Consider the following 22373-nt stretch of genomic DNA (forward strand, 5'->3'; position numbering starts at 1 on the left):
CTAATAAGGCTCCACGAATTCATATCGGCAGAAAAGCAAACCAGGACCCTAAATGATGGGGTTGTCCCGCCATTCTTGCTGTGGGGGCGCCGCCTTGGGTTGGAGCGCGGGGGATGTCGGCGGTTGAATTGATGTCAGAAGGCCAACACATTTTTTATGTTTTGAGGACCGAGAACAAAATTGTGGGCAGTAATTGAGCATTCATTCATTATATTTCGTGGGGCTGATGTGCAAGGGGCGTCAGGGATGTGGTTCTTTGCAGCCATTCCCGGATGGCGTTGACAAGGTACTTCGCCGAATCCGATGGCTTGCATGAGTGGCGAGAGGTGCCGCCTTTTTGTGTAACATTCTCGACGACATCCCTCTCCAAAAAGCAGTTGTTTTCGGTTGCTTGAAGTGAGTAAGTGCCAATTTATTAAGCAGAAACTATCTTCTTCTTTCTTGGTCGCTGCTGCAAATGCTGCCACCTCAACGCACTAAACCCAATCACAGCATTAACGCTTTATCCCTCTCCCTCATATTCTCCAATAACAGGATATCTCCCTCTGCCCCTATTCCATCCATTCTTAGAGCTGTATCCTCAGCTCTGAACCTCAATTCCAGTTTATCCATCCCAGTTGTGACTTTCGCCAAGGGACTAAGAATCGAACTGCGAGTCTGACGCTTCGACATCTCGACAAGAGCAGAGAATGGCTTGTCGAAGGATCGGCGAGGGAGAAGGTGGCGGATTGAGGGAACGAAGCGGATGCCGTACGTGGAGATTATGAAGCGGCCGGGGGTGTGCAGGTAGGTGCAGCCGAAACTTAGAATATCTCTATTCTCTTGAAGAGTACTCTGCGCGCTGTGAAAAGATTCGTCGGTATCGCTGTCGTATTCTTGGGCCGGGGAATCCTGCCCGGTGATGTCGTCCCTGTCATGAGCGATGATGACTTCCTTGGCATGTGCAGCACATTCCTGAAGATATTGAAAACACCATTCTGCATGTGTGGGGACATCCCACAACGCCCATTTCCAGATTGAGACGAGGAGACGGTACTTTGGATAGACGGAGCTGATCGGCCAGCAGAAGAAGAAATTGAGTCCAACGGTGAACCAGAATACCTTCATCGCGAATCTTGAGTCTGTGAAAGCGGTGATGAGGAACAAGGCCCCGAAGAGACAGAGAGATGCGATGGTTGCTGGCGGAGAGCGGAAGTGGTAGAAGTTGTAGGCCGCTTCGAGGAGATTGGCGAGGTCTGCAATTTGGACTTGAATAAAAGGTCCCAATTCGTCCATCAATGGTCCCAGCCACTCGTCAGACCCATGTTTGTCCATCAGCTCACCAATTTTCAAGGCTGTTGCGCCTCGGTCAATACTTCGTTCAATTCCTTCCCGAAGTTCTTTAAGAGACGTTGGATAGTAATAGTTCATGGCTACTGAGTAGAAAACGTAGCCCCACTTAGTCCGTTAGCTTCTGATATTTGTTCTAGAGAGATGAAGCACTTACGAAAAATGTCACGATGTGTGATACATACCAAAGAAAGAAATATAACGCCATCCATTTTCCAGTCCTGATAGGATCTTGCCATCTGTATATACTACGAACATCCGAAAGAAAAGTTTGTAATGGCGCGCTGACCATGATAAATCTCTCAATATGTCTGCGAAGGGTATCTATGTCGAAAGGAAGTTGGTCAAAATCGTCTATATATTGCGCCGTGAAATTGTGGGAACCGTTTAACAGTTTCTGTTTGACATCAGTAAATTGGACCTGTCTTGAAGCTGTGGACTTACATATGCAAACCATTTTCCCCAATTGAACTCCGTAAATCCAAAATCATCCTGTTGCTCGAAGAAGCTGTCCTCCGGAAACAATGGTGGTGGTACAGCATCAACGACTCGTACTCTTTGAACATGCCTGGCTGTCATCCATGCAACTCTCGTGCTCAGCCGTGCTCTCTCCGGCTCTGCGATATGCTCCTCGCAATGATCAATATCCCTATCCCTCTGCGTGGCTTCCTCCGAATCCCCTGTTCCATCTCTCGAGACTTCTGCTCTCTCCAAATCATCGTGCGCCTCCAAGAAGTCGAGATCAGCCTTCCAGGAAAGGTAGGGTCGACTCTTGGCCAATGTATGCGCAGTCTTTTTCGTTGCCCGTGATTTGATTGCTGCCTTTGGATTGATAATTGCCTCGACTGTGCCCTGTACCGCAGATATTGCCTTTGCGGAGAGACCTGCTTGCCCTATTCGCTGTCTGTTGAGGAACTTGGTGGGGTCGAAGGCGGGGCTGTTGTTCAATTCCTCTACTTCGGCTTCGTAAGGGGACGTTTCGGTATCGTCTTTGGAGGAGTCGAGATGTAGGACTCTTTTCGTCTTGTCTTCTGCCTTCTCCTTGATCTCCAATAGCTTCCCGAGCTTGGAGTTGGCTTCGCCATTGGGAGTCGGGCTTGCGGTGTTGGCAGAGTCATGGCGCATCGTTTTCGCTGAACGCTCCGCTGCTCGCAGTCCCTGGTGAAGGAGAGATCAAGAATACCTTTCGATGCAATGCTTCGGACTCATGTATGCGATAGCAGCTCAACTCGTCTCGGGCTTCCAACGGCAGCTCCGAAGGTTATCCCCGGAACTCGCCATCCTACGTGGGCGGCGGGAACACATCATAGGTTGCCAATGGCCTTCCCGAAGCTGCACTCAATGTCGATTCGAAGCCAAGAGACCAGCTGTAGCTAATTGCTAGCTCATTGCGTGTCGGATGTCACCAAGAAGGTCCAGACGTGAAGTGGGAAGGCGGGACGTTGGGAGGTGCTGAGTTGTGGAGACGGGTGGCGAAGGTGTGGCCGAACCTTGAGTCGATCCCAAATCCATTTTTCCCACGCAAACCTTCTTCCAACATCCATTGCTCCCCAAGCTTCAATGCACCAACACCGACACCAGCGAGCTTGATGAGGCCGTTATGTCTTCTCATCAGGCGTTCCAATCCTTCAATTCTGCGTCATGTTCAACGCCGGCAGCTGCTGACGCTCGCGATCGAGACCTCCTGCGATGACACGAGCGTCGCTGTGCTTGAGAAGCACGAGAATAACTCCGCGACTCTGCACTTCCACTCGAAGATCACATCTGATAATCGAATATATGGAGGAGTACATCCCATAGCATCCCATGAGTCACACCAGAAGACCCTCGCGATCCTCGTCGGTCAAGCGCTGCGCAGCTTGCCGAATGAAAAGAAAGCATCTGCACCTGTCACAAGTGTTCTGTTTCTCAATGGGAGGGATGGCATGGAAACCCGAAAGAAGCCGGACTTCGTTACGGTCACTCGAGGCCCGGGTATGCGGTCGAGCTTGAATACGGGGTTGGATACTGCGAAGGGACTGGCGGTTGCATGGCAGATCCCATTATTAGGGGTCAACCACATGCAAGCCCATGCTCTGACGCCGCGCCTCGTCTCTGCTCTCGATGCTGCAATATCTAGAAGTTTTGATACGGCTGGGAACGATCCAGCTTTCCCTTTTCTCACATTGCTGGTTTCTGGCGGACATACAATGCTTGTCCATTCACGGTCTCTGTGCGACCACGAAATCTTAGCAGACACAACGGACATGGCAGTTGGTGATATGATAGATAAGACTGCACGAGAAGTTCTACCACGGACATATCTTGAGTCTGCATCTGATGTCATGTATGGGAAATTGCTGGAATCATTCGCGTTTCCAAAGGAGAAACCACTTCACGAGTATGTCCCACCATCATCCTTCACAAGACAACGAGTCTGCCGGCTGCTAGACTACGAGTGGACAATAAACCCTCCATACTGCGCACCTGGACCAGAAGGGTCGATCAAGTATGCCGATGCATTTACATTCTCTGGAATTGGCAGCTCGGTGAAGAGCATTATGAGTCGACTCCCAGAAATGGACGACACAGGACGCCGCGAACTTGCACGGGAAACAATGGCTTTAGCATTCGAGCACTTGGCTTCCCGTGTACTTTTCGCTCTCCAACGGCCTGACATTCAAAGCATCCAGACACTGGTTGTATCCGGTGGTGTAGCAAGTAATCAGTTTCTGAAAACGATTCTGAGGGAGAACTTGAATGCCAAGGGCTGCAGGGAAATGCAATTGGTCTTCCCTCCACCAAAGTTCTGCACGGATAACGCAGCCATGATTGCTTGGACCGGGATTGAGATGTACGAGGCACGGTGGCGGACATCCTTTGACGCGATAGCTATCAAGAAATGGTCAATTGATCCCAAGGCTGCGGATGGCGGTATCTTGGGCGTTGATGGCTGGGATTCGGCGGCTGTTGAGAATAAGTAATAATGATACCACTCAAGCGCATTATTGGCCGGATTTCGAAATCTGCGGGCATGTGAAACCGCCTATGCTCAGCACTAGCAATGATCTGACCCTGTACGAGAATACAACTTTACTATTCAGGTAACCTTGTAGCTGATACTCAGCTTACTTACAACATGACATAATACGTAATTTCCTTTTGCTCATCGCGGGGCGGAGGAAACTGCGTGTTTCCATGTACTCTTATGTTCACACGTTACTCCTTCATCCTCTTGATGTTTTGTTTTGACTTACAACTCCCTGAATTTGTTATTCAACTGGCCATCTTGCAATCATACTTTTCACTTTCTATACCGCCAATCACAGCCTCAGACAATCAAAAGCATTTTCAATCACCTTTTCCGCCAACAGTGGCTCCTAACTCATCTCTCCCTTGGTTCATATCTTCCCCAAACCTCCATCAATTCCTCAATCAGTCACTACTTGTAACCTCAGATCTCCCCCGACACAAATGTCTTCATCTACCACTGCCAACTCCGAAATCTCTCCCTTTCTCATCCTCCTTCCTCGGGAAACCCGTCTACAAATATACTCAGAGCTTCTCAGCTTCCATACCATCCCCCTCTACTTGGCCAACACCAGCGGCTCCCTCGCCATCCCCCGCGACCTTCTCGACCTGAACCTCCTCTCTCTACCTCTAACATGCCATCAAATGTACATCCCCTCCTCCCGAAACTACCATATGCTTTTAGCCAGCTCACATGTTCACAGCTACAATGAAACTATCAAAATCTTATACTCCACCAACACCTACACCCTCAAGACCCCCACCGCCCTCCACTTATTCTCTCGTCTCTCCCAGCCAGCTTTCCTCCTTCGCAACTTGACCTTCACATTACCGCTCCCTCACCTCCTATACTTCTGCGACCTCCCTCACGCTCTTGCCGCTTCTGCCACAGATGATTCAAAAGAGCCTTTGAAACGCCAGGACATCGCATGGATTGAAAACTGGGAGATTTTGAATGGTATGAAGGGATTGAAGAAGTTGAGAGTGGAGCTCGATGTCCCAGTGTTCTGGAGACATAGCTGGAGGGCAAGAGAAGGTGAGATGTTAGCCTGGCTGAAAAAGTCGGGCTTAGCTGTTCAAGATTTCACACTTGCCGTGCTTTGGGATGAGCCGAAAGGGGAAGAGGGAGGGAGGGAGAGGTTTGGTGAGGGGAAGAGGTGGAAAGTGGAGAGAATAGAGAGGAAGGGCGAAGAAGGCAATATTTGGGAGAGGGACTGGGGGCACCTTGTTGATTTGGGGATGAGTGGGTGATTTTTATCCCGAAGATGAGGAGAGGAGCTGATGCGGGCCAGGATCAGCAAATGTGGGGTCGTGGGATGGGTGTGAATATTTTCTTTGAGGGTGTAAGACGAGACCTGACCAACTTTGTTTCATGTCACTGTTCTGACCATCTGAGACGATTTTTATCCCAGTGCCTGGGATGTTTAGGATGAGGCTGATTCCCCTCGTGTTCTTTCCTATATCAGTTAAGACGCCCCATTTTGCTATGTATGGTTTACACCTCAAGCCAGCCGCTCATATCACGAATGGAAGGTCCGCAGTCACGAGAACCCGAACACAAACTCACGGAATACGACCCTCGGAGGCCCTGACAAGCCCGCGAAGCGTAGTAAATTAACCTTGGCGGCTGCAATCCTTACTGATGGCGAGTGGCTTCGAAGCGACCGAGTCACACGCATGCACACATGGTCGAAGCCCAGCCTCATTTTCATCCTTGGTCGATGGTAGGGCAACCACAAGCACTTGCGACCTCCTGGTGGACTCTCTCTATCGCTCTTCCAATCTCATCACTTCGGGCTATCGTCCCTCGCCTCCACTTTCATAGATCCCGTCAGTGCTCTTGGATTTTGCCGCAGGCGTTGTCCAGCTCATAGACTTCGGCACGCGCCTGTTGTCTGATAAAACAGCGAAAATCTATAGATTTGGAACGAGCCCTGGATACGTGGATCTAGAACTTGTTGCGGCAGCCTTGAGCAAGGTCACCGCAGCGCTTGATGTTGATGTCCACAAGGCCTCTATTGGTGGGAAGGAGCTTTCGGCAAACGAAAACGACGTCCAGCAACTTCGCCATGAATGCCTCAACATAGCACAGCGATTTTCCGGTTCTCTTAGTTCTCTAAGTCGGCTCCTTTTTTGCGCAGATGGGTATGGTTAGTTCGTGAGTGATTTCTGATCTGTTTTGATGGATCGGGGAGAAGGAGAGGTGGAGATGGGAACGGAACTGAGACTGATTCCAATAGGAGAGTGAGGGATCAGGAAGCTAAGTCGAGGAATAGGGAGGAGAGAGAGGGCCAAAGGCAGCCTCCTGCATGGCAGTAGCCGGAATAAGAAGTGGGAAAAGCTTTCGCCAGGCCCTTCAAACTCTCTGGACCGAGGATGACATTGAATCACTGCGCAAGCGATTAGATGGATATCGACAACATCTAATTGTCAACATATTAGTCCTTTTAAGTTGGTATATTGTTTTTGGCGTCGCGTACACTGTTTCTAATCAATTACTAGAATCCAAGATGACGCAGCCACGAGCCAACAAGCCCAAATTGTGGAGAAACTTGACAGAATCGATCGCACAATCGATCGCAGTATTCGCGTGTTAGGCTCAGACTTCCTTCAAGGAATAGAAGAAAGTTTTCGATGGGAAGCAGATATATCGAAAGCTATAAGTGACGATTCATCGTATCGGCATTAAAGGAGAGCCGTGATGCATGACGCTCAGTGTCCATGGCCATCGAAGATTCTAACCGACTCCGCTTCGTGTCCTTAAAATTCCTTCAAAACATTTGGTTTCCTGAAATTGAAGTCAGACGGGAAGGAATTGCGAATACCTACACAAAAACTTTGGAATGCATATACCGAGATCCAGTTCCTGCAAGCAACCCGTGGGCAAATTTTGCCGAGTGGCTGGAAGGCCGTTCCGAATCCAGTCTGTACTGGATCACTGGCAATTTGGCAAAGCTGGAACGGGCAAATCTACTCTAATGAAGTTCCTGTACAATAACCCTTTCACTGAGTGTTCACTTCAAAGATGAGAACCATACCACCTCCCTATTGTTGCTTCAGCGTTCTTCTTTTGGAACTCTAGTTCTGAGATACAAATGTCGCGAATAGGCCTTTTACGCACTCTTCTTTACGAAGCTCTCAGTAAACGTCAAGACCTCATTCATATCGTGGCCCCAAAGAGATGGGATGCATGCCGCCTGTTTGGAAACGATCCATATCCATGGTCACAGACCTCCTGTTAGAGGCTTTGGCGACCCCTGTACGGGAAGGCGGCAAGACTGCACAGCTCTGCTTTTTCATTGATGGACTCGATGAATTTGAGGGAAGCTTCGAAGACTGCCAAAATCTGATCGACTCGTTAATGCCCGACAGTGAAAATTTGTATTTCCAGTCGCCCTTGGCCTATCTTCCAGGATTCATTCGAGAAAAAAACCCCCCCAGCCTGCTTCTGCAATGCTTTACCTATGCCGATATGTACCTCTATGTCAAGACCAAACTGGAGCAGAATGTTGGTTTCGCTGAACTTTCTCACAGAGACTTGACATTCTGCTCAGACTTAGTGGGTGGCATTGTACAAAAGTCTGCTGGTATGTGGCTGTGGGTATACTTTGTCATGAGATCATTACTTGAGGCCTTTACATATGGTGTCAGGACATCACATCTCCGCGAGATTTTGGATAGTCTTCCAGCAGAGCTTGCAGATCTCTTCCAGAAGATGTTGTCCAGACTAAAACCTAAGTATCTGGAACAGGTATCGCAGATATTTCAGATATTCCGTGTCGCGCCTGCTCCACCCTCTCTCCACCTATTATCAATTGTGGATGAGGAAGATGATCCAAATATCGCCTTACAGCTCGAGTGCAAACCTCTGGATCCCCTAGAAGAGCAGACTTGACTAGGGTCAATAGACTGTCCCTAAACAAACTCCAAAGGGCTGCTGGAAATTAAGGACAGAGGCATACACCCCAACGACACGTTAGATTTACTCGATTTCAGCCTCCAAAATCCGCCACCACCAACAACTGTGGCTGATCTCCGCGATCCTAAGGTCATGTATTTGCACCGCACGGGAAAGAACTACTTTCAGAAAGACCAAGTCTGGAAAGATCTGGTCTCCCTGACCATGCCCCCTTTCAACGCACACGCTTCTCTAAGCCGAGGCTACCTTATGAGCCTCCAAACAACGGATGAGGACAAGTTGGGAATTCGCTTGCAGAAGCACCGGACAAATAATTCAAACCTCCTCACCAAGAATATCGAGAGTTATCTCCCAAATGTCAGTCGAGGAGAGTTTTGGGGCCTTGTCGTTTCTTGCCTGGGCTCTGCCGTGCGCGCCGAAGGTGCCGGCGCCCCGCCCGATGAAATGATTTCCTTGTTAGAGGAGTTTGGACCGAACAGGAGCCGGGCTTGTAGCAAGATCGGTTCGCCAGAAGACTATCAGTATGATGAAAATACAGCACGACAGCTATTGCACTCCGAAAGCACTGTTCCGGATTGGACAATGATGTAGCCCGGGCACAATTTGAAAAACTCATTCCTGCGCTTGGCCGTCGAATTTGGACTGCTGCACTATTTTGAAGCCCAGCTGGAGCGAGGTGTTCCCGTAGAGACGGGTACAGGCTCCTTTAAGGACGCTACTGCATCTATTATTTTTTCCCCGCAAAATCAAAATTACCATATTTTAAAAATATGAGATTATTAATAATCTAAGTAATTCCTATAGTAGAATATAATTAAAATACTTGTTCGGCCGGGCTCACCTGGTTCTCGCTTAGCACGCTTACCAGGTAAGGGAGGGCAATACGTAAAAACTAGTAATACGCAAATTTTTCGCTATATATATAGAACTATAGAGTTTTAGCCTACCACAACTCCTATTTTCCCCATAAATCGTAATTAGTAGCCTTTATTATCCAATTAATTATATCCCAGTAATTAGCTTTAAACCTTTATATTATTTTTTTATACTTATATCTCTAAGAATTATTTAGCCTAATATGCCTTATATTAATTACCCGAGCTTTATTCTTATTATTTGCCTTAATATTCTTTCTTTCTTACTTTATAGTAATCCTCCCATATTTCTAAGTAATCTCACTAGTTTCTTCTTTTTTATAAGGCCTAGATCTAATATCTTTTATTTAGTAAAAGTATTAAATAAAATTAATTTCTTTAATATTGCCTTTATTTTCTCTTATATATATAAAATTAAAGAAATAATAAGTATACTATTTCTTAATTATATTATATAATTTTTAATATAATTAATATCTTATTTTTATATATATCTTATTAATAATATAGGCCAATTTGCCTAGTTTTTATAAGTAGAAATACGAGATAATAAAATAATAAAATCAGGACAAAAAGAAAGTAAAATTAATAAAAAATATTATAGAAAAGGAATTAAAGTTTATAAATATTTTAAAAGTTTTTTATATTTCTTTATTTTTTATAGAACTTTAAATAAATTAAGAGATATTAATCTGGTTTTCTTAAAAAAAGAAATTATAATATATTAGTTCTTAAATTTTTTATTTTGAAATCTCTAGAAAATTATAAAGAAATTTATCTTATTAAACTTTTTTATATTATTAAAAATCTCTTAATATAGCTTCTTTTAAAACTAGTATTTTAAAGATTAAAAAATAATAATATTAAATAATTAAAAAAAATGAATTATATATATAAATAATTTATAAAATCAAATATAATTCTTTTAATAAAGATATGAAAATTTATTAAATAAATAAAAATTATATTTATTAAAAAATCAAGATTTTATAAGTATTTATTTATAAAGAAAACTAATATTTAATAAAGTATTTAAAATATTATAAATTTAGGTAATTATTAGTAATATAGCTATAGTTATTAATAGTTATTATATAAAAGTAACTAGAAGTAATAAGATATAAATAATAGGTAATAATTATATAATCTTATATTATATAAGTAATTCAACTAGTAACTAGTATAAGAGAGAAATTATAATAAGATAAAAACCTATATAAAGTATACCAGAGTATAAAACGTGACTTAATAATAAAATAATAAGATTAAAAGCATAAATAGTAAAGTATAAATAGTATATAGTATATAAAAGCTTAATTAATTAAATATTAAGGAGGAATTATTCTCTAGAACTATAAAAAAACTAGCTTTCTTATATAATTCCTATAAGTTATATATAAAAGGCTATAGCCTTTACTATATAACTAAAACTACTAAAACCGCCAAAATAATATAATATTTTTGGAGAATATAGCTTGCTATACTATACTAGTCTCTATTAGGCTTAGTAGATTTAGGGATTATATATTAATACTATAATACTATAATTCTTACTTTTATATAATAATAACTTTACTAATTTAATATACTAATATTTTATATATATTATATAATAGTATTATATATTACTAGTAAACTAATACTAATTAGTTAGTATTTATAAATTAGAGAAAACCCTAGCTAATTAAAAAAGTATTTAATATCCTAAAACAAATAGTTTATTTCTAGTTAAAAAAGAAATTTATTATTAATTTCAGAAAAGTATTTAATAACCTAAAAAGAAAATACTAGCTTTTATTAATTAATAAATAATTCGCTATTTAACTATTTATTTATGTATTTAACCTTTATTATTCTTTAAAATTAACTTCTTTTAGTTCCAAGATTACTTTTTTAAAAACTATCTTTTTTATTTATATAATACCCGAATTTATAGAATTCTTTTTTTAGAATATATATACTTATATATCCTTAAAGCTCTTTAATTATAATTTCGATTTTGCTATTAAGTTAAGCTCCTCGAGCTTTTGATTCTTCCGAAATTATAATATTTTACTTCTTAAATTTCTTATTATAAATAAAATATTTATTTTAATATTCTATTCTTAATATTCTTATTATTAAACTCTTTTTATAAATCTATTATAAACTATCTTATTTTTAAATACTTCTTGCTATAAATCATATATATATATTAAAAAAAGACTAAACTTGGCTTAATATAAAAAAAATAAAAAAAAGAAGCTAATTAAAAAATAGGAAAATAGAATTAATATTATTAATATTATAAAAATAAATCTTCGGGAATATCTAAAAACTAAGCTATATTAATATATTTTATATAGAACTTTTAATAAGAACTTATAGGATCTATTTAAGAATAACTTTAAGGATTTTAATAATATAACTTTTAGTTAATATAATTATATTAAACTATAAGTCTTTTAAAAACACTTTTAATATAATAATATTTATATTAAATAAAACTATATATATCTTATTATAATATAATTCCTATTTAATATTATTTAAAAAGAAATAATATATATTTAATATAAAGCTAATATTATTATTAGTTTACTAGTAATATATAATACTATTATATAGGCGTGAAAATACTAGTTATATTAGTTACTAAAGTTATTATTATTTAGAAGTAAGAATTATAGTATTATAATATTTATTATAATAAAATATTATTATTATATTATAATAATAATATATAAATAAATAAGAGAAAAGAGAGATATAATACGAGTAGCTAAAGCTTAAATATAGGAATGTAGTCACGTGAGCCTATACGTAACTACTAGTACATAGTTACTATATAATAATATTAATATATAATTCCTAAATCTGCTAAGCCTAAAGAGGTCTAGTTTACTAGTTAAGTTACTAATAGAATACGAGGTTATATAATTATATCCCGTATCTTATATCCTATTACCTATATTTTATTACCTATATTTTATATCTCGTATTCCGTAATTATATATATAACTTCTAAAAGAATAATTATACTAATACTAGAAATTCTTTAAAAACGCAAAAAATAGTATTTCTTTCTAATTATATATAAATTCCCTAATCTGGCCTAGTACTAGATTTCCTAAATACTTTATATATTTATATTATTTCTAAGGTTTTAGTTATATACTAAAGGCTATAGCCTTTTATATATAACTTTCCCTCTTATAATATTCTCTAATCTCATATATCTATTTTCTATTCTATTTATACTCGACCTATTTCTCTATATCTAATTATATAATATTCGTATTAATTAGATACTTAAGGGTATTTATTAGCTTTAATTTCGTTATGAAATTAGCAGAATTTAATTCTTTCTTAATTTATTTAACTTCCGTAATCTCTCGTTATTTATATATCTAGTAAAGGCATATTATATTAATTATTAAATACTTTATTAAGTAATTCCTAATTTAATAAGATATTTATATAATAACTTCGAATTTATATAGATTACTAGTAATAGTTCTATTTCTAGTACTTTATTAATTATATATTTAACTAAAATACTTATATTAAAACTATAAGCTATATTATAGAGTTCTAAAGTTAGAATACTTCTAGTAACTTTCTTATATTTAGTAAAAAACTAGTAAATAATATTAGTATATCTAGTTCTATTTACTAGAACTAGAATATATCTAATTTAGGAAAAGAGATCTCTATTATTTATAAATAAAGTATTTATAAAAATAATTAAATATAAAAACTTCTTTATTAGCTTTATAAATCTTAGTTCTCTAGTAATATTCTTAATTTGCTATTAAATATATTTATTAAATACCTTTATATTAGTTTCCGAAAGTTTAATAGCCTAAACTATAATTAATAAATTATATAAAGCTTCTAGTTAATAGACTAATATAATATATACTTTTCTAGTATATTAGGTAATATATTAGTCTTTAATAAAGAGATCTTAATAAATAGTATCTTTATTACTTATAATAGTAGTATTTTTTATAGAAATAGTTTAAAGGTTTTTATATTAGTATTCTTATATAAGAGTAATTCTAGTAATATTTATATAGATAATACTTTTATTAAACTTGAGATTATAATTAATAGTAAGATATTTATATTTCTTAGCTAAGAACTTAGTTTCTTAGAGCTTTAGTTACTTTATTTTTATAAAATTATTATTTCTAATAAATAGGGTATTATTAGTTTAAAGGCTAATAATTCTAAAAAATTACTTATTATAGAAAAGGCAAGAATTATAAGTTAACTATTTTATAAAAAGCTTATTAATATAATAGAAATAGTAAGTTTTAAACTAGTAGTTCCTAGCTTCCGGTATATTATATAGTAGTTTTATAATTTTTAGAACCGAATTATTATTTAGATTTAGCTCTCTAGTAAACTCGCAAAGTGAATTAATATAAAAATTATAATTAAATAAAGTTATTAATTAAATATAAGCTTGCGAGATATTATATAAATATAGCTTTATAGTATCTATTATTATAATAGTAATACTAAGGATAATTCTCTGGCTAATATATTAAATAGTAAGTAATTATATTAATATTATATATTTCTTATTATTATTATAAGCCTAGATAACTAGTCTCGATTTCTTAAACTTTCTTTTTATATTCTTATTCTTAATCTTATTAATAAACCAGAAGTTAAAGATATATACTTCCTTTAGTACCTGAGATCTAAAAGTAATCTTAAATATATTCTTTTCTAGAAAGCTAATAACTTTAACTTAATAGAAGTCCTTATATAAGTTATTATCTTATAAGAATATTATAATATCCGAGTTCTTATAAGGGTATCTTTTATTATACTTTAGTAAAATAGCAGGAATAGTAAGAGAAATTATACTTGTATTACCTTTAGCCTTATTATAAAATTCGGGAACAGGTTTAGGTTTAGAGCTATTAGTAATAACCTTAATATCTCTTATATAAAAGGGCTTTATAAAGATTAAGTAAAAGGTAATATTATTATATAATAGAGCTAGTATATAGTTCTCTCTATTAATAGCTACTAGCTTATATAGCTTATTCTAACTACTAGATTAATTAGTATTTCTTTTATATTATATAAGAACATTCGAATTTAAGAAAAGTTTATAAATATTAGTAATACTAGAACTATTTCAGGTATTTAGGGCATTTGTAATCTAGTATCTAGCTTAAAGTTTCTGAATTTCTATTATTACTTTTTTAAGTATTACTAATTATTATAGTATAGTTAGTAATAAAGTATTATAAACCAAGAGAATTAGAATAATACTATTAGGTCTAGTAGAATTATTAATAGCCTTAAAAACTATTTAAAGTATAGTATTCTTATTAATTCTAATAATTTCGGCTATAATAATAAGATAAGTATATTAAATTAGGCTATAATAGTATTCTATAATTCTAATAGAATTATAAGCTTCTATAAAAATAATTTTAACCTTAGTTCTTATAGTATTTATAAACTAAATAAACTTCTTACTAATAAACTACTTTCTAATATTTACTATAATTTAATTAAGAGAGCCTAAATAGGTATTAATCTAATATTATTTTAGGATATCTCAAGTATATAATATACTAATATTTTAAAGCTATTAGCCGGCTTAATATTAAGTACCTTTATTAATAATATAAAATATAGGCTTACCGGAAATATAGAAAATATTAATAATAATAAAGTAATTAAAGCTAATATTATTTCTTAAGTTAAACTTAAATTATTCTAGTAATTATTTGAATTTCTGGTATTACTCGCAGTATTTTATAAGATATTCAAGGGCTTCTATATTAATATTATAGCTTGCTTATTCTAGTATATTTTAAAGTTTACTAATAAATAAATAACTAAAATAGTAATATAAATATTATAATTTAATTTTTATAAGAAAGCAGGAATTATAAGTAAAAGATTCGGAAATAAAGCTTTATAAAATAGTATTTTAAAACAAAAAAAAGTATTTAAAATATTATATTATAAGTATAAAGTATCTAGTAAAAGTAATAAAATAATTAGTAAGATTATTAAAATAGACTTCTAACTTATTTATATTAGCTAAGCTAAATAGAAATAAAGTTTTTATAGATATAATATAGAATTATACTTACTTAATTAGTATTCTTACTATTATAGATCTAATAGAAAATATAGATCTAATACTAAACTAGATATTAATTTAATTTTTAGTAATTTTATTAAGTTTAATACTATTATTAGTCTATTATAAAGCTTGAAATTAGTTAGAACTAATAATTAAGAATCTAGAGGCTCTAGTATTAATTATAATTTTATAAAAGTAATAAGTATTATATCTTAATATATTATTAATTATAAATATCTGGGTATTTTCTATTTATTTAATAGACTCTAGAATATGGTTTTTATCTATTATCTAATATATAAGAGAAAGAGAAATAAGATTATTTATAAGGGGATTAATTATAGAAATAGTAGGAATAAGGGCTATAGAAGTATCTAGGAAGCTCTTAATAGAAATAAAATAAGAATTAAAATAATATTTCTTTCTTTTATTTATTTCTATTAATAAGGCTTTAAAAATATTACTTACTAGTTTATTCTTATTACTTTTACTATTCTTTTTTCTTTTAAATTTAGTAATATACTATATATAAGTATTACTAAAGCATTTATTAAAGTTATAAGTATTTCGGAATCTAAATTAGTAAATATTTCTATTCTTAAATCAAGCTTTCTTAGTCTCTTATTTTTCTAGTATATACTTCTATAAATAATATTCGAATCTCTTATATATAAAACACAACTTCGGAATATAATTATTATAATTATAGGGCTTAGAATAATTATTACAGGTTCCAAAGTTATAGCTAGATCCGTATTAATAATTTCCGGACAGGTAATAGTTTAGAGGGTTTTAGGAATAATATTATTAATTAGTAAAATAGGTTTTAGTAGTAATTTATTACTTTTTTTTATAAGTAATAATAAATAATTAGAGCTTATTAATAAGCTAGCCGAAATTATTAGGAGAATCTAAAACTATATATTAGTATACTAGTAAGCCTTAATAAGAAATAATAATCTTATTATATAGAAATTTAGTATTTTATAAGGCAAGAATAAGGCTATATTATAATTTATATAGGTTATTAATTAGTATTTAGACAAGCTCAAATATTGTCTTTTTAGAATTCTTTATTATTATAATTACTAAGGTAATAGTATTTTATTTATCTAAATTTCAATAATAGAAACCGGGGCTTTTAAAGAAACTATAAATATTTATATAGACCTTTTTATATATATGGCTCGAGAGCTAGTTATTATAAAAGTAGTCTTATACTAGTTCTTTTAATATAATAGGAAAGGCTCTTACTAGTATCTTTTCTAGAAACTTTATATATTAATAAATATTAAAGAAAATAATAAGTTTATAATTAAAACTACTATTAATTCTATTATATTTCTATATTTTAGAATATATCTTTATTATTTCCCTAATAAGCTTCCTAGTAAAAATAGTAAATACTAATTAATAGTAGTTTGGGTTTAGTAATAATACTAGTAATAATAAAGATAGAAATAGTAAATAGCCTTAATTTAGGGAAAGTAAATAAATAGCTTAATTTCTTAACTAAGATTATCTAGTTCTCTTATATCTAGTTCTATCTAGAATAAGATAAACTAATATAATAGGTCTCTAAAAAAGATCTATTCTAATTAGACTATTATTAATAATATTAGCTTTATTTTATATATTCTTTATTTCCTTTCGGGTAAGATTAATAAAGAATTATATAATAATAAGATTTCTATAGTTTTATTTAATATAAATACTATTATAATAAGTTAGGCTCAAAGATTTTATATAAATATATAATTAATTAGACTATATACTATAGTATTAAAGTTTTTAAAGTTATTCTAAAATAGATCCTATAAATTATTATTACTTTTATTATATAAGATATACTAATATATCTTAATAGTTATATATTTCTAAAGTTTAGCCTTTATTATAGTTACTAGATTAATACTATTCTCTTATTTCTTAATTAGCTTCTTTCCCTTATTAGTATTTATACTAAATCGAGTTCAGGTTTTCTCTAGTATATATATATATAATTTATAGCAGGAGGGATTTAAAGGTAAGGTAGTTTATAATAGGTTTATAGAAAAAGTTTAGTAATAAAGATATCTAGATATCTGGTTTAGGTATTAGATATCTAATTTAGATACCTAATTAAAATACTAGATACCTGATTTAGATACCTAGTTAAGATATTAGATATCTGGTTATTAAGATATTAGATACTATAGTATAATAGGCTATATTCGTTAAAAATTATATTATTTTAGTGGTTTTAAGGTTTAGGTTATATAGTAAAGGCCATAGCCTTTTATATATAACTTGCGGAAATTATATAAGAAAGCTAGTTTTTCTATAGAATTAGAGAATAATTCTTTATAAGTATTTAATTAATTAAGCTTTTATATATTATATACTATTTATATTTTATTATTTATTATTTTATTATTAAGTTACGTTTTATACTCTAGTATACTTTATATAAGTTTTTGTCTTATTATAGTTTTCCTCTTATATATTTTATAATAAGTAATATAGGAAGAATAGAAACTTTATAATTAAGGTAATACTTTTATAAAGTTCTAAGAAGTATTTATAAGGCAGATTATTAGCTTAGTAAATTAGAGAAGAAAAGAGCTATTATAATACCTTAAGCCTAAGGCTAAAATATTAAGAATATATAAGTATTAATCTTAGTATCTTATATTAATTTCCGATATATCTAGTAATTTAGATATAGATTAGCCGCAAGATATAATTACTAGTATAATATATAGAAATAATAGAAATAGAAGCTAATTATAAAAGGAAAAAAAGTAAAGGAAATAAAATAAGAAAAATTATACTAAGATAATATAAGTTAGATCTTAGTTAGAAATAGATATTAGTATTCGGAAATAAAGTTATATTATTAATTTATATATTATTTTTAGTTATAGTAAAGACTAAAATAAAGATAATATTAGTTTTAATAAAAAAGCTTATTTTTAAGTTCGGAAAAGATACCTAAAAGAGGAAATACTCTTAATTTTAAATAGAATAGTAAATAGGAATTAGAAATAAGAATTAAAAAGAAATCGGAAATAAAAAATTATATAAATAAATTAGAGAAGCTTTTAGAGAAAGAAATAGATATTAAGTAAAGAAATAAAAAAGAATTTAGAAAAGTCAGAGAAATTAGTAAAATTATATTTATTATTTTTATTATTATCTTTAATAGTATTAATAGATATATCTAATTTAATAAAATAAAAGAAAAATATTATAGGTATTAAGCTAAAGAAATAGAAAAGAAAATATAAATAATAGAAATAAAACTAGAAAAGCTATTACTTTATTATTACTAATACTAAAACTCGAATCTTAATTATATTTATTATTATTAACTAGTTTTTCCCTAATTCCGGTTTCTAAATTAAAAAATATACTTAAATAAGAAGTTAGTTTTTTAGAAACCTTATTAGTAGAAGTCTCAGGTATAGAAACTTTATAATTAATTATAAAAGAAATTATTAAGATTAATATAGCCGAGAATAAATATATACTAGTACCGGGTTTAAATCTACTATTTATAGGAGCTTCTAGAATACTATAGTTTTAGGGAAATAATATCTTTATATTCTTAAAATAATATATAAATATATATAAGAATTATTATATTTCCGATAATATTAAGAGAAAAAGAATTATCTATTATATTTCTTTTATTTATAAGAATTAGATTAAGGCTATACTAGAGTACTATACTAATAACCTAGGAAATTATTAGGAAACCAAGTTTTTTAAGGCTTTACTAAAGAAATTCTGAGAATATAACTAGGAAATACTCAAAATTAGTTATAACTTTCTTAATTAGATTATTATATAAGCCCAGAATAAAGGAATTTCTTCTAAGTCTTATATTAATATATTTAATAAAGTATTAAAAGAATTATTAAAGAGAAAAGAAATAAATAAAATTACTTAGTATCGAGAATTTATAAAGAAATTATTTATTCTAGTAAGAGATTATATTCTTAAGAATATAAACTTTAAACCTATAAATATTTCTACTTATAAATATAGTAAGATATATAAGAAGATAGTAATATCTTATTAGTATAAAGAAAAGAAATACTATTTTAATATTACTAATAACTCAGATATATCTAGATTTAGATAAGAATATTTAGATATAGTAATTTATAATATGGTTTCTAAGCCAGAAAATAATTATTCTTTACTAGTTTCTCCTATATACTTCCTAAAGCTACTATAAATATAGGTAAGAAGAGAATCTAGCCTATAGCTAATTATATAAAACTTACTAAAAGTAGTAAACCTAAAAAAGATAATATTAACTAACTAGTAAGAAATCTAGAAAAACTATCTATTATTACTATAACTTAAAAGAATCTATAGAGATAACTTAATATAGCCGCTATTATAATTCGGGAAAATATTTATAATTTACTTATATAACCTAATTAATTATAGCTAGTATAATAGTATTAATAGCCTAGTAAGTATAATTCGGGGTTTTAGGAAAAATATACTAGAAGTTATAATAGAGGTTATAGGAAATACTATAATAGCTATAGTAATTAAGCTAGAATAAATAAAAAGTCTAGATAATTATATTTTAGAAGAAATTAATCTTAAATATAATTAGAAAATATTATTTAAGTTAATATAGCCTATAATATAAACCTAGAACTAAAAGAATAAATTTACTATAAGTATTATAGTAAAAATAAGAATAATAATATTAATTCAAAATATATTTATATTTCTTAATTCTATTACTTACTAATAAAAGAGTTTATAAATTATAGATATATTTACTAATTTAATAGAAAATAGTATAAAGGGCTATTTAAGCCTAAATAAGAAAGTATTTCCTTTTTTCTTATTAGTAAGTATTAGTAGTTTAACTAAATTATTTCCTAAATCCGAAAAAAAGAATTTAATTATAATTTAAATACTCGATCTAAAAATATCTAGAGATTAATAATAAATATCTAATTTACTAAATAAGAAAGGAAAAAAGGAAATAGCTAACCGGGATTTATATATAGAAGCAAGTAAGTTATATCTAGAAAATCTAAATAGCTACTTTGCCTTAAAGGAAATTATATTAGAATTATTAATACTTTAGGTTCTAGAATTAATAAATAGTACTAAGATTTAGTTATAAATAGTATTTCTATTAATACTATAACGGGTTTCTTATTAAAGAGAAAGAGAAAAGAAGTAGAAATAGCTAAAAAGGTTTTCCGAAAATAAGCTAAAATAAAAGAAAAGCTATCTTATATAAGAGGCCAGAAAAATACTATTTTAAGAAATAATAAATAAGGGAATAGCCTAGCTAAGAATATGAATATTAATACTTTTAAAAAGAAATAGGACAAATTAGGAACCTAGTATACTTTTAATTATAATAAGTATAAGATTCCTAAAATTAATAATATTCTAATAAGGCTATTAAAGAAAATAATTATTTTATTCCCAAAGATTTAGAAAGAAACAAGAATACTTATTAATATCTTAAAGATACTAGATCTAGCTACTATACTTTAGAACTAATAAATTAGGGATAATATTTCCTATTTTATTATCTTTAGTATAAGCAAAAAATACTTAAGCTACTCAAGCTACTCAAGAGTAGTCTTGAGTAGAGTAGAGTAGAGTAGAGTTTGAGTAGCATAATATGGTACTTGAGTAGAGTAGAGTAGAGTACTACTCAAGAGTAACTCAAGAGTAGTCACGTGCAAGTCACGTGAATATAGAAAATCAATATTCATTTAATTATTAATAAATAAATAAGGTACCCATTAAGCAGCACTATATAATTTAAGCTTGAGCTTATATAAGGCTACTTAAATACTACTTTTCTTCTATAAAAAACAGATTTTCCTCCTCGGAATCTTTCTTTTCCTTCTTTTTTTCTTCTCTTTTTACTTCTTCTAATTCGTCTTTAAATAACCCCCAGCTTTTTAAGCAAGATATTATCTCAAAAGTACTTTTATTAAGTCTATTACGTAATTTAGACATAATAAGAGCACCTTGAGAAAAGAATCTCTTACTAGTAACTGAGGAAGCGGGGATTCCTAGATATTTCCTAGCTATTAAAGCTAAAACAGGAAATCTAGCAGTATTAGACTTCTAATAATCTAAGGGCTTAGTCTATATATATATTAGTACTAATTTATAAAAAAATATTAAGAGAATATTAGATAATTATTATAATAAAATTTAAGTAAAATTTACTTACTTTCCTATCTTCTCTCTTTTTTTCTAAATAAGTTACTAATTCGTCTTCTATATTAGAAGACTTATTAGTAATATATATATTATCTTTATCTTTATCTTTGTCGGAATCGGCCATATTAATATCCGAGGAATTGGATCTAGCTTGAGATAAATTATAATCGTATTTATATCTAAATAAAATTAGTTATTAATTAATTTATTAAAAAGTAATTAAAGAAATTACTTATATATTATAATTAGTCTTTAATTTATTATATATATCCGAAGACATACCGCTAAATAAGCTAATACTAGTTAATCCTTCTTATTTAATTCGAGGATCAAGAATAAGGGCTAAATATAAAGCTTTACTTTTATTATCTAAAACGCCTGTTTTAGGATAATATTTTCGAAGCTTAGCTATTCCCTTATTAATTACATCTATAAATGCTTTATCTTATTAAATATTAGTATAATATTAATAATAATATAAGAAGAGTTTAAGAAAAGACTTACTTTAAATTCCTTTTTGAAATTTTCTAGTTTATTATATATTTTATATACTTCAGGTATAATATAATATATAGTAGAGTAATTTTCGGCTTATAACTTGGTAATAGCTTTAATAAATATTAAAACTATATTTAAAATATTATTTAAATAAGTAATTTTAATATTAGTCAAAACTAGACTTTTATTTTTAAAAGCCTTTAAATTAGAGCTATTAATAACTACTTTAATAGCTTTATATATATATAAAAAGTTCTTTAATATATAATAAATTAAAGACTATTATGTTTTTTAATCTATAAATAATTAGTATTAATTAATAATTAAATAATTAATTATTTACTAAGTTAAGGAAATCGAGTATTTTCTATATTAAAAGCTTTAATTTGAGCTTCTAATAGCCGTCGGTTTTCTTAGTTATATTTAA

The 22373-nt window shown here is 31.3% G+C and overlaps 6 protein-coding genes across 6 annotated transcripts; 4 read left to right on the forward strand and 2 right to left on the reverse strand.

Annotated features, from left to right (window-relative positions):
• Positions 1–486: 486 nt before the first annotated feature.
• K444DRAFT_720996 (uncharacterized protein) lies at positions 487–2815 on the reverse strand (the record flags this gene model as incomplete). The annotated part of the gene is made up of 3 exons (XM_024888502.1): positions 1774–2815; positions 1487–1726; positions 487–1437 (listed from the first exon to the last, which is right to left on the reverse strand). Exons 1-3 carry the CDS (start codon positions 2452–2454, stop codon positions 487–489), a joined length of 1872 nt encoding a protein of 623 aa, XP_024737561.1. The 5' UTR covers positions 2455–2815.
• Positions 2816–2918: 103 nt separating this feature from the next.
• On the forward strand, positions 2919–4292 carry K444DRAFT_629150 (glycoprotease family protein-like protein; the record flags this gene model as incomplete). Its single annotated transcript, XM_024883014.1, has 1 exon — positions 2919–4292. One exon carries the CDS (start codon positions 2919–2921, stop codon positions 4290–4292), a length of 1374 nt encoding a protein of 457 aa, XP_024737562.1.
• A 245-nt stretch (positions 4293–4537) lies between these two features.
• K444DRAFT_387227 (uncharacterized protein) lies at positions 4538–5674 on the forward strand. Its single transcript, XM_024872404.1, has 2 exons — positions 4538–4985; positions 5043–5674. Exons 1-2 carry the CDS (start codon positions 4783–4785, stop codon positions 5587–5589), a joined length of 750 nt encoding a protein of 249 aa, XP_024737563.1. The 5' UTR covers positions 4538–4782; the 3' UTR covers positions 5590–5674.
• Positions 5675–6516: 842 nt separating this feature from the next.
• Positions 6517–6943, forward strand: K444DRAFT_612387 (uncharacterized protein). Its single transcript, XM_024880123.1, has 2 exons — positions 6517–6789; positions 6841–6943. The coding sequence occupies exons 1-2, from the start codon at positions 6648–6650 to the stop codon at positions 6933–6935; spliced, it is 237 nt and encodes a 78-aa protein (XP_024737564.1). The 5' UTR covers positions 6517–6647; the 3' UTR covers positions 6936–6943.
• Positions 6944–7107: 164 nt separating this feature from the next.
• Positions 7108–8376, forward strand: K444DRAFT_721002 (uncharacterized protein). Its single transcript, XM_024888503.1, is given in 2 exon segments — positions 7108–7350; positions 7369–8376. The coding sequence occupies 1 exon segment, from the start codon at positions 7520–7522 to the stop codon at positions 8231–8233; it is 714 nt and encodes a 237-aa protein (XP_024737565.1). The 5' UTR covers positions 7108–7350; positions 7369–7519; the 3' UTR covers positions 8234–8376.
• A 12796-nt stretch (positions 8377–21172) lies between these two features.
• On the reverse strand, positions 21173–21349 carry K444DRAFT_493810 (uncharacterized protein; the record flags this gene model as incomplete). The annotated part of the gene is made up of 1 exon (XM_024873251.1): positions 21173–21349. A coding segment is annotated over one exon (177 nt), but the record flags the coding sequence as incomplete, so codon positions are not given.
• Between the last annotated feature and the right edge of the window lie 1024 nt (positions 21350–22373).

The sequence above is a fragment of the Hyaloscypha bicolor genome (assembly GCF_002865645.1).
Source record: "Hyaloscypha bicolor E unplaced genomic scaffold K444scaffold_58, whole genome shotgun sequence".
Classification (NCBI taxonomy): domain Eukaryota; kingdom Fungi; phylum Ascomycota; class Leotiomycetes; order Helotiales; family Hyaloscyphaceae; genus Hyaloscypha; species Hyaloscypha bicolor.